We start from the raw sequence: 12,500 nt of genomic DNA on the forward strand, positions 1-12,500 counted from the left end.
GCACTTCATGTATTAGAAAGTGGGATTTCTGTCTTGTCATTTTTGCTTGGATTCTTTTGTATGTTGTCTGAATGCATTGAATTGTATTGTCATCTGAATCTTGATATGGGTTCCTTTGCTGATCACAGGCAATTAAAATTAATCGAGGTTCAAATTAATTGGTTGTACATCTAGGACAGTCTCTAACACAATAATGACTGTACTGTACTGGTCCATTTGTATATAATGTGAGAGGAATCTATTATATAAGCGAGCACAGGCCCGCCCGCCATCTTTCCACTGGCACAAATGACTTGAAATATGGACAATGTCCCCAGATGACCTGACAGAGCTGAATGTGGAGCAGCGTGTGGAGAGAGATCATATTTACATCATGAGGACAGGAACACGAGAGGAGCAGCAGCAACAGAGTGAGTCATAAGTGAAGACAGTCTTAGTAACGTTATTGAGCTCATAAGACAGACCTGCAGTCTGTCTTTCTCCTCCTGGTGCCTCTTCTCCACCTCCTTCAGCTGTGAGTACAGACGCTTGGTCGCCTCCCGGAGCCTCAGAGTCTCCTCACGATTATCTTCCACCTGAGAGAGAGGGGGGGGGGGGACAGGTCAGACAGGCAGGGGAGGGGGGGGGGGACAGGTCAAACAGGGGGTGATATGCTCAGTTAAGTTCAACGTTGTTAGAACAAGCTACCACAAAAGCCGTTTTCCCACATGCGTACCGGAAAATTACCTGTAAGTCAATATCGGACATTTCCCTTCACACTTCGGCTCGCGCATATGGGAATCTAGCAGCAAATTTGCCTGTATGTTGGGGGGCGGGGCGGCACTGCAGAGCGGGTGGGGAGTGACGTGTCGGCAAAACTCCGAATGGTGAAATAAGTTTGCTTGTTTATCCGTTCACCTGCGTCGCGTTGAAGCACTTTTTACAGACTCGCTTCGTTTGATGTGTCCGGGCTTGCCTTCGCTGTCGGCAACGTAAGCAAAATACTTCCACATTTCGCTTCGTGCATTTCGGGCTGTCACTGAAGGAGGAGGACGAGCAGGCAGCAGAGAGGAGAGAGGGGAAAAATAAGCACAACCACACATGAAGCTGACATAGGCTACTGCTCTTATTATCACAAGATCATTTCGCCAGTTTGCTTTAATGTGCGCGAATGATTAGATTATGCCCGCTGGAACATTAAGCAACGTGTGTACACCTCGCCCATGAGAGTGTCGCGGGAAATGACTGGACCCGTTCTCTACTTGAGTCCGCTATCGCGCATACCGCTCTTCTGACTGGCTCCAAACTGGTGAAATCTCCGCGATGACGGGGTCGCGCTTATACCGGCACGACGACTTTCTCACATGCAGGCATTAGACCACGTTCCGGTCATTTTGCGGTACAAAGCGCATGTGGGAAAAGGGCTAAAGAGAGACAGAGGCTGGAGATACACCACACAACTCATTTGCTAAGGCTGGAGATACACCACACAACTAAAAAAAAAAGGGAGGATGATAATTAAAGATTGTTTCACCTAGCCTGGGATTTTCACCAAATAGCAGGAGGAATATACCATCTATGAGAGATGGCTCCTGTTTGAGAGAGCCGATCTACTTTGATCTTTAAATACTAATTTTAGTGTAAATCAAGAGCACAAATGCAAAATGACAATTTATCAATGGCTGCTGTGTTCACAAAGTGTCAAATGTCAGTTTTCACTTTTCATACGTAGCCTCATTCACGCTACTAAAGTCTTCAGACGATTCAGTGTGTCTTTCCCTCCTCAATGCATGTTTTGTTCTGTACTTTTGTTTTGTTCAATGTAGTTTGTGTTGTCTAGTTATTTTCCCTTAGTTTTAGTGAATTATCAATTACTGTTATAACTTTTACACACGCGCACACACACACACACACACACACACACACACACACACACACACACACACACACACACACACACACACACACAGAAAGAGGGAGAGAGAGAGAGGAGGGAGAGACACTGAATGGGCCTTTTTCACAGCTGCCATTTTGTGTCTGAAAGGCAGGGTAAACACAGGTGCAACCAAGTCACTAATTAGGGCCCCAGCACTGGAACACCTAAATGGACTGGAAGTTGGAAACCCTAATTCATGTTTTGGTGCGCCTGTGTTACTTCCTGCCTTTTAGACACTGCCCCTGTGAAAAAAGCCTATAGACCCTTTTCATGGGGGCCATTTTGTGCCGAAAAGGCAGAATAAACACAGGTGCAAGCAAAACACTAATGAGGGTTTCCAAATTCCAATCATAGGTTGAGGCGATGTCTCGTCATAGACGCTGGGTTAGCTGGCTCAGCCTGGCTGGAGGCGTGGTCAGGGTGGGGTAAATCCCCCGTTCTATCCATTCAGCAAAGTTAGAATTCAGCTGCTAGCCCGGCCCAGGCAGACACGATCGGGGATTTAACCACCCCAGTAAACGCACATCTGAGCAGACGTCTTGTGTTCAGCTCTAGAACCCCCAAACCTGTAGTTTAGAGCTGCAGCACCGTCCTTTGGTGAGTCAGCCCATTGAGATATATCGGCGGTTTTACCCCACTCGCGCGAGCCAGCCGTTTAACATTTTGTGGGCGTTCCCACACACGCCGACTGTCTCTATGGAAGTTGGAAACCCTCATTAGTGTTTTGCTTGCACCTGTGTTTACAGAGGTCATCACAGTCATCATGAAGGTGGACGTCTCATTAAATCGTTCAGGTGTCATCTTTGATCTTTGATCTTTGATGGCTGTTTCTTGGGTGGACACACAAGACACAGTAATCGCTTTTCCCCCACGGGTCAAACAGTGGACTTTGCATCGTTGCATAATTTGACACCACTCAGAATGGAGAATGGAGGGCAGCAGTGTCACCTGACTCTGGCTTACCTACATAGCACACATACAGCTCACTGGCTTTTAGATAGCCACAGCACACACATTCCCTCCCATGGAGTCCCTGTTATTACCACAAATATATGTGGTAATAACATGTTATTACCACATATATTTGTGGTAATACCGCTCATAATATATGAGCGGTGTTCTGTTACTGGAGATGTAATACATGGGGAAATGGATCTCATGTTCTGTGCATAGGTGTGTCAGTGTGTGTGTGTGTGTGTGTGTGTGTGTGTGTGTGTGTGTGTGGGGGGGGGGGGGGGGAGGGGCAGTATGTGTCTGTGTGTGCAGCAGAGATGCTCACAAGTCATTTTATGAAAGCCTAAGTCAAGTCTCAAGTCTTTGGTCACAAGTCCAAGTCAAGTCTCAAGTCCCTATGCATGAGCGTTCAGCGTTCTATCATCTGCTGCATGCCATCCGGTCTGCTTAGAACACTGCATGGGAATTCAAAGCATGTACTGTATTATCCTCACTCCTTATCTATTAGAATACAGCAGCAGCAATGATTAGAGATGACAAGTCAACTCTCAAGTCTTTGAGGACAAGTCTCAAGTCAAGTCTCAAGTCACTGTGTGTGTGTGTGACTTAAGTGCGACTCAAGTCCAAGTCTGAAGTCCACGTCCCCATCTCTGGTGTGCACTGTTAGACAGTATGTAAGGCACACAGGGACACTTGCCTCTGTGTGCGATAAGATGTGTTATCAGCGTCTGAGGGTCCGGCACTATTTTACGGAACAGCAAACAGTTGGCTGGCACGAGTGGAAAAGAACGCGAGCACCAGACGTTTTTTCCATTGCGAAAGTTATGCCTATCATTTGAATAGAAATTTGAATGCATTCAAACTAGGCACAACTGCTGCAGTTTCAACTAGTTTCTTTTTGTAGACACTGGAGCCAACCATTTCTCACGAAGCACTCATCTACCACTGAGGAAAATTCAAACCATGTGTCTAAAACCCACATTGATCATTCCACATCACACAAGGCTGACTCACATGGTCCTCTGTCTCAGTCCGAGGCCGAGCAGTGTTGCCGTTGGTGACGGTTGGTTGGTTGCTAGGCACCGAGACTCTGTAGCCATTTGTGACAGCTGGTTGGTCGCTGGGCACCGAGACTGTGTAGCCAGTGGTGACAGTTGGTTGGTAGCTGGGCACCGAGACTCTGTAGCCATTGGCGGGATACTGAGGAAGAGAGTGGCGGCTGGTTAGAGGAGTTAGTGCGGTATTACTCCTGGTATTCTACCACAACGGTGGCGCTGCGCACGCGGCGACCCGGCTGAGGGCAGCAGATGGTCCTTTGGAATCTGTACATAATGCAACAAATGTTTATGTATTGTATAATATTGAAGTGTGCCTTTATTACTTTAAAACTAGTAATAATGTATCTCAATTCTGAAGTGTGCCGTTATTACTAATCTCAAACTAGTAATGATGTTGTAATTATCCACTACTGTCTGATGTGAACCAAAGTGCCCTTCTGGGACATGTATTAAACTGATTGATTGATTGATTGATTGATTGATTGATTGATTGATTGATTGATTGACATATGGAGCAGAATCAGCATGGCATCTTTAGTTAGTAGAGGTGGTGTACCTTGTTGTTGTTGGTGGTGTTGTGCCTGGCTGCCATCTGCTCTCTCAGAGTCTTCAGACAGTACCTCACCTGAGGACAAAAATGCACATTCAATGCAATATAATAAACAGTGTTGGGCAAGTTACTTTCAAAATGTAATATACTACATATTACTAGTTACTTTCATTTGAAAGTACCGTAGTAATAAGTTACTTTACAATATGACTGTCTGTGTAGAGTAACTCGTTACTTATTACACTACTTTTGCATTACTTTCACTGTAATAACAGCAGTAGCAGAATGACATCGCCACCCCGGAAGCATCCCAAAACAATTGCAACCGCCTTGAAGTCAGTGTAAACCGTCCAAAATTCTGAATGTTATCTTCTTCCTTTGTTATTATCATCTATAGTGGTTATTTGCATTAAAAAAAACACAATTTGATTAGAAAAGATTGTATCTTTATTTAAATATATGCTTTTATTTAAAAAAATATATATATAACTCAATTTGTAACTTGTGTTACTTGACAAAGTAACTGGTATAATATTACTGAAATCCTATTAGTAATAAGTTATATTACTGAGTTACTGCTAAAAGTAATATATTACATGTAATATGTTACTTTTGTAACGAGTTACCCCCAACACTGACTATAAATGTAAGATGCTGTGACGCAGAAGGGTCACAATACACACAAGCACACAAACACACACACCCTGCACAAGCACACACACACACACACAACAAAACTAAGCACATACCCGTACAAACCGTACAAACACACCAATTATTTCTAGCCAGGTAATTTTCATGCCATTCTAATGGGGGGCTACTTCACAAGCTGATGCACGTTGAGTCATTCTCTGCTGTTGGGGGATGTTGCTCAGCTCTGCCTCTGTCTGACACTCACCTCCTGTATCTGCGACACCTCGTCCGTCAGCATCTTCAGGCTCTCCTGGTGGTTCTCCTCTTTCTGTGGACGTGCCTGCAGGTACACCTGGACAGCGCAGCACAACGCCACACAGGGCTTGTGTTAAAGCAGGTGTGCAGATATGCAGGAAGGCATGCAGCTATACTGTATGTGCAAACTGATAAATACACAAAAACACATGCATGACATTACACACACACACACGCACGCACGCACACACACACACACACACACACACACAAACAAACACACAAACACACCTTGATGACCTCCACTTTTTCCTCTGTGGGTGTGATGAGCACCTTGGCGGGTTGCTGTGGCAGAGCTGTCGCTGTGCTGCTGGCCTGCAGTCGTCAGAATGAACAAAAAAAACATGGCATGATAATTATGTTAGGGTTAGGGTTCTTTTTTAGGGTTAGGGTTATTTTTTGGGGTGAAATCGTGTCTTAATGAGAAAATAATTTATATAATTTTTTTTAGATGTCAAAATCTACGAGCAAGTTCAGAGTAAATGTTCCATTCTACGCTCGTTTAGAATCTTTCAATCACTAAACTACATGACAGAATGACCTTTCCTCTTGGATCGTGTAGCTACCTTTCTGCCCAGCTGTTCTGAGGTCTGGGCCGACTGATCGTGGTCTTGCAGAGTGAGTCTGAGCCGCCCGAGTCCCTCCTGAAAACCAAAGAGGAGAGGATGAGAGGACCAAAGGAGGACAAACAGGGCTGAAGCAGTACAGAGAGGGAGTGGACACAGAGAGAGAGAGGCACAACATGGAAAGTGAGAGAGAGAGAGAGAGGAGGGGCGGAGGGAGGGGGTCGACCATAAAGAGAGTTACAGTAAGTTCCTCAGTAAATGCCACACACACAGTCTCCGTGACGCATCAGACACTGAGGGGAGGTTTCCACGGCATCCCCGGGCCCCGGGCCAAGTCTGTCTGGAGGTTTGACCAAACGGCCCGTTTAGAGACTGGAGAAGTGAAACCAGTCCAGCCCAGCAGGGGACAGAAATAACACATCTGAGTCACTCTCGTCTCGGCAGTTTAGTCCCCATAGCAACACAAACAAATGAGAATTGCCGGGTTTTTTGACAAAGTGACTTTCAAAAGTTACTTTGGGTTTGTTATTATCTGGCATTTCTGGGAAAAACCACATAGGCTGACTCACCTTTGGGCCACAGGACCACAAACCTATTCTATTCTATTCTATTCTATTCTCTCATGAAAGCCTGTGCCTAATGGGACGTCCCTCAGCTGAAATTGCCTTGCACACCCCCTGCCATCTATAGTCTAAATGTGTTTTTGCTTTTTTACTAAATAGTTATGACATAACCAAAGTGTTTGAGACTCAACCTCTCCCCAAGCTTAACAGATTCCATCTGGCTTTGAACAGACATGATCCTCCTGGCCAACACCCATGTAAGGACCTGAGGAATGGCTCTGGACAAGCTGCTGCTGCCGCTCTGAATAGACAGAGAAAAACAACTCGTCGCTCCTCCACCAATCAAATCCATTTCAGGAGAGGATGAGGGAAGTCAGGTGGATTAGTGCTGTTATATAACATTATTGTCATTGTCACTCTATAGTTTCTATCCTATCATACACAGTCTGAATGAAGCCTAATCCCTGCTATCATACACAGTCTGAATTAAGCCTAATCCCTGCCGCTGGCAGTTTGAAGAGTAAACACTGCCACATGAGAGGAAGACTTAATTTATATCACTCAATATTCAGGAACATGGCGCATTGAAAAGCTCTCGAGCTCTTGATGTGGTCGAGTGTGTGTGCTATCTATTGATACGTATCTCAAGCCAAATGGCAAACAGTCAGTTTCACAGCCGAAAGCAACCGGAGACACTTGAAAAGTTCAACACTGCTTTAAACAATGCGTGACTGATCTCTAATAACCAGTGTTACTTTCAAAATGTAATATACTACATATTACTAGTTACTTTCATTTGAAAGTAATAAGTGACTTTACAATATTACTGTCTGTGTAGAGTAACTCGTTACTTATTACACTACATTTGCATTACTTTTACCAAAACAACAACAGCAGCAGCAGAATGACATCGCCGCCCCGGAACATCCCGAAAAATAATTTCAACCGTCTTGAAGTCAGTGTAAACAATCCAAAATTCTAAATGTTATTCTTTTCCTTTGTTATTGTCATCTATGGTAGTTATTTGCATAAAAACACAGTTTGATTAGGAAATGATTGTATCTTTTTTAAATGTGCTTTGATTAAAAAAACTAAATTACTCAATTTGTAACTTGAGTTACTTGTCAAAGTAACTGGTATAATATTACTGAAATCCTATAAGTAATAAGTTATATTACTGAGTTACTGCTAAAAGTAATATATTACATGTAATATGTTACTTTTGTAATGAGTTACCCCCAACACTGCTAATAACCTTGTTGTTCAGGTGATCTGGGTCCATGCCAGAGGTAGGAGAACCACCCGTCAAATTATGATCATAGTGTGGCCACAATAAAATAATAATAAAAGCATACAAAAGTTGCAAACTTTTATTCCATTTTCATGGAATAAACTCAAACTAAAACTGGGCCTTCTGTCTGACCTCAATCTCATATTGAATGTTAGTTTACAGTTACTATTCTGCAGCGGTACCTCACTGAAACTGCACTCGCAAAACATGTGTTTTCCAGGAGCGACGTTTTATTTCCACCCACAGGCATTTTTACAGGTTTCACAGGCAGGTGTGTCTCCTCCACGCCACATCAAATATGCAACAGAACCAGCTGTTTTCCTCATGCTTTAGGGACCCTCTTGAATCTCTACAAACCATATTACTTTTACCTGGTTCAAATTCTAGACTACTAGACTACTAGACTTACTAAAGCCAGTAGCTTCATCTCCAGTTGTAACATTCACCAGCCTAATTTGTTTTGGTATTTTAAAGTCACTTTCACCGTGTAAACTCGGCAGAAACATTTTTCTCATACGATACAGTGACACTGGTCACACAAGCTACACTTAATACAGGAACTTCACACACCTCTATAATTGCCTTCTGTGGGAATGACAGCAGCAGTTACAGCGCAGGAACGCTAACGAGTTGATGACACGTTCACTGCATACCACAGCCTGTCATCAGCTATTACTAGCAAGCCTACTCAAGTAACACACCAAGAATAACTCTTTAACAATATGCAAACTCAAGTAACACACCAAGAATAACTAATACGCAAATAATATTCCAACAGCACAAACATACATACCTCTAATCCAATATTCATTTTTCAGATGTTAGTCAGAACTGTTAGTCAAGATCATTATCCATTAAAAATGAATACAATTCATGCATCAGCAAAAAAAACAAGGCGGAATCAACGACTAGCACTGTAGCAAGTATCCCAACAGCAGCTATACTTACAAAAAAAAGACCCAGAATCATGCAGCTGTTGTTGATAGCGTCTTTATAAACCTCCTCCCATCCCACACTTGATTGCTGGGAGCACCAATCAACAGACTCCGGTCGGTCACACCCTCTCGTTTCCTGACCACTTAGCAGCATGACGGGACAGACTTCCTGCCCGCAGCAACGTCAGCAGCTTGTCCGCACAGGCGCAAACCTTCAGCAGCCTCCATCAATCCTCCAAGATCTCATCGGTTAAGTTTAGAGTGTGTGTGTGTGTGTGTGCATGTGCGTGTGCGTGTGTGTGTGTTTGTGTGTGTGTGCGTGTGTGGAGGAAATGCCTGTCACTGTAGAACGTCTAATAGTAGCGTAGTTGTTAAATTAAAATGATGAAATGGCTGCGGGGGTTATTAGAGAGAGATGATGTAATAAATAATGTCATAAAACTTCTGAGAGACCAGGCATTTATTGGAAGTTGTATAAATGTATTATTACATAATTATTACGTCATTCTCAAGTATATCAGCAAAGCCTACTTCTGTATTTAGCAGGGCATGGAGCATGTCTTTGATAGATGATCACAGTAATACATATAAGGTTGCAGATTTACTCCCAAGGGTTCAAAAGCAGTCGAAGGACTTTTACATCTCCTCAATGATGTTATCTTCAGTCCATTGCTTCAGTTCTTTATCTCTTTGTAAGAACACACGCATGCATGCGTGTGTGTGTGTGTGTGTGTGTGTGTATGTGTGTGTGTGTGTGTAAGATGTCTAATGATACACAAACCATCTGTGTACATAAAACATGTATGGGCCTAAAATATCAAAGAAGAGCAACACATTATATAATGTGTCTTCTGGGTAATAGAAGCACCGCCTCCTCCGTGTGTTGCATGTCAAACACAGGCTAAACGGTTCCACTTGAATGACAATGTTTTGTGTGTAATAGCCGGGTCTGAAAAACCATCAGAGCTGAGTGAGGCGCTGACAGACAGATAGGTCAACATATATCACCCTGAGGGCTTCTTCTCTCTTTACAGAGAGGACTGTGGGAGGACACGCCCCCCCGGGAGGCCCTTACACAGACACTCAATGTTCTCTGTGTTTTACCACACGCTATTTTGCTCGTCTCTTCTTTGCCGCTCGCTCTCACGCCACAAGAAACATTTGCATTTTAGCCATTTGGCTGAAACACTGATCCAAACTGACAACAATAAGTGCAACAGTAGAATCAGCTGGGCCCTCTTTCCTGGGAAAACAAAGTGATGCGTTTTCTGTTGATGGAAGCAGCAATGCTTTGTTTGGAATTAATATATATATAATATAATATCATATAATATCATATCATATCATATCATATCATAATATCATAATAATAGAATAGAATAGAATATGATATAATATAAGAAGTGGAAGAAGTAAGAGGCCCCGGTCTATACTGTCTATACTGTCTTTGTTATTACAGTACATTGGGTCAGTGGCTTGAATCACAAAAGCGAAAGAGAAAAATAAAGAAATACAAGAATCATGCGGACTATCCCTTTAAATTCCGTGAGTGCGCGCACATGGTGAGGAGTGCAAAAGTCAAAGTCGCAGCAGCCTGACAACAGTTCCAAGAAGTCATCAATACATCATCTATCATGACGGAGAGATGAGTATACTTAAGAGAGAGAGTGTGTGTGTGTCTGTGTGTGTGTGTGTGTGTGTGTGTGTGTGTGTGTGTGTGTGTCTATGTGTGTGTGTGTGTGTGCGTGTGCGTGTGTGTAATTAAGCAAAATAGCCTCATTATAGCCCAAATGGCTGTAATGATTAGACGGTAAATCACTGGATAATTGTGCGGTAATGGCTAGAAAAATATGAGACGTTGACGTAAAACAAAACAAAAATACGGTTGCACTGCCAATTCTCCTCACCTTGTTGCTCTAGTCCATATCTGATCTGTGCCATGTGGGCATGTGTAAACTCATACTCTTCTAATGTGTTTTTGTAATCACTTCTTTTATCTGCCGTGCCCCTTTAAGGTGCAGTAACGCTGTGTCTCCAGTGGGAGAGGGGGCGAGGCAGAGACACCTCAGGGCTGCTCCGCCCAGGCCTGCCTGTGCAGCTCCGCCGAGCGCCAACACACTTACATTTCTATTGTCTTTACAACCTTTGGAATGGAATGACGATGAATTCACTGGTAGGCGTTATATAGGTGTCTTCCAGGTTCTGCGTATCTGTTAATAACAATAACAGCCATAACAGGTTACGGTTTCAACTGTTTGGTTCTCCCTCCGAGGCATGAATCATCTGTCATCAGATCTCAATGCATCTGATCACATCAAAAGCCAACATCAAGCCTACAGATAATTGTTCCTCACGCCTTGCGTAACGTAATGGATTCTGAAGAAAAACCAAAACAAATATGCAATACAAAGAACTCTTACGCTGCCATGGTGTCAATGTGACAGTGATTGTTGCTATTCATTCACATGCTGACACTACATATTAATCCGTAACTGTCTTAATACCAAGACAAACACTGCTGAAGACATTCAATGTCAAGACAAGACAATCAAGGTGAATGTTTATGCCAAAACAACATTTCAGAAATAGATTGCCAAGCTTTTGATGAGTCGACCATATTATCTTAACCTTCGCATGCAATGTGTGGCCACGATCCAAACTCAACCCATGTTTTACATAAACAACTATTATGGAGGTCACAACAGTCCAAACGGAGGATCTTAGCATCTACTATTAAATAATTATTAAATAATTATGTATGCCATACTATAATTATTATACTATTGCCATTTATCACAGACTTTATTATTACTATATACTATTTATCATACTGCTGCTATTATTACTAGTCTGTGTCTATATACTGTGGCGCCTGGTGAATTGCTTTGGTGAATTGTTATTTAATTGGTGATTGTATTGTATTGTACTGAATGGTTGCACGATGGGGAGCCTGGAATTTCGTTGTGTAAATTCTTATGCAATGACAAATAAACTACTACTACTACTACTACTACTACTACTACTACTACTACTACTGGTTTTGCGAATTCCATCTATGGGCACAGATATGAATTGGCCCCAAACCTCTTGTGCAGCCCATCTATTGATGCTAAACTGTGTTATTATAAAAACAACAACAGAGACACACATAGTGTTAATAAAAGCAGCTGGTAAATAATCTGCCACTAGAGACACGTATATATTCAGCTCTCTTTTCACAGCTCAGCCGGCACTAGGTGGAGCAGCTCCAGTCATCCCTCAGAGGGTGTCTGCTTTCTCTCTCCAGTGTCACACGGCACAGTGCTGCTGGAGCAGGTGTGGACATTTCTCACCCTCCTGATTGGTTGATTGATTGATTGGTTGATTGATTGATTGATGAAGTTCATTCATCCCCAGAGAGGGAAACTCAGTTAGCCACCATGCGTCCCATAACACAACAATAATAATATGTACAGTAAAGCAAGACAAACATTGCACCCATCTAATTCACGACACAAATAACTGCAGAGCAATTAACAGCTCAAGGCTTTTGCACGAAATTGTTTACCGTTTTGGAGGTATCAGCATCATCATTAGAGTAGACTACAGTAGAGTACCAACGAATAGGGCCGAGTACCAAGGAATAGATTGGAGAAGAGCGCAAAGTGGAGTACAGTACAAAATGAATAGAGCAGAATACCAAAGAATAAAGGAGTAGAGTCAGAGTAGAGTAGGGTAGAG

General features: G+C 42.9%; 1 protein-coding gene across 4 annotated transcripts in view; it reads right to left on the reverse strand.

Moving 5' to 3' along the window:
• The window catches only part of tuft1b (tuftelin 1b), a 24,336-nt gene that overhangs the window by 4,946 nt on the left and 6,890 nt on the right, over window positions 1-12,500 (reverse strand). For 2 of the 4 annotated variants that reach the window (XM_083646490.1, XM_083646493.1), the window contains exons 2-7: window positions 5,992-6,069; window positions 5,657-5,740; window positions 5,376-5,462; window positions 4,484-4,552; window positions 3,884-4,069; window positions 465-575 (exon numbers count right to left, since the gene is read on the reverse strand). In XM_083646490.1, the coding sequence (XP_083502616.1) occupies window positions 465-575; window positions 3,884-4,069; window positions 4,484-4,552; window positions 5,376-5,462; window positions 5,657-5,740; window positions 5,992-6,069 (615 nt within the window). Of the gene's footprint in view, window positions 1-464; window positions 576-3,883; window positions 4,070-4,483; window positions 4,553-5,375; window positions 5,463-5,656; window positions 5,741-5,991; window positions 6,070-8,638; window positions 8,713-12,500 lie in introns of those variants that run through there. The other 2 variants (XM_083646492.1, XM_083646491.1) reach the window with 2 other exon arrangements.

This window comes from Poromitra crassiceps, assembly GCF_964638095.1.
Source record: "Poromitra crassiceps genome assembly, chromosome: 11".
NCBI lineage: Eukaryota > Metazoa > Chordata > Actinopteri > Beryciformes > Melamphaidae > Poromitra > Poromitra crassiceps.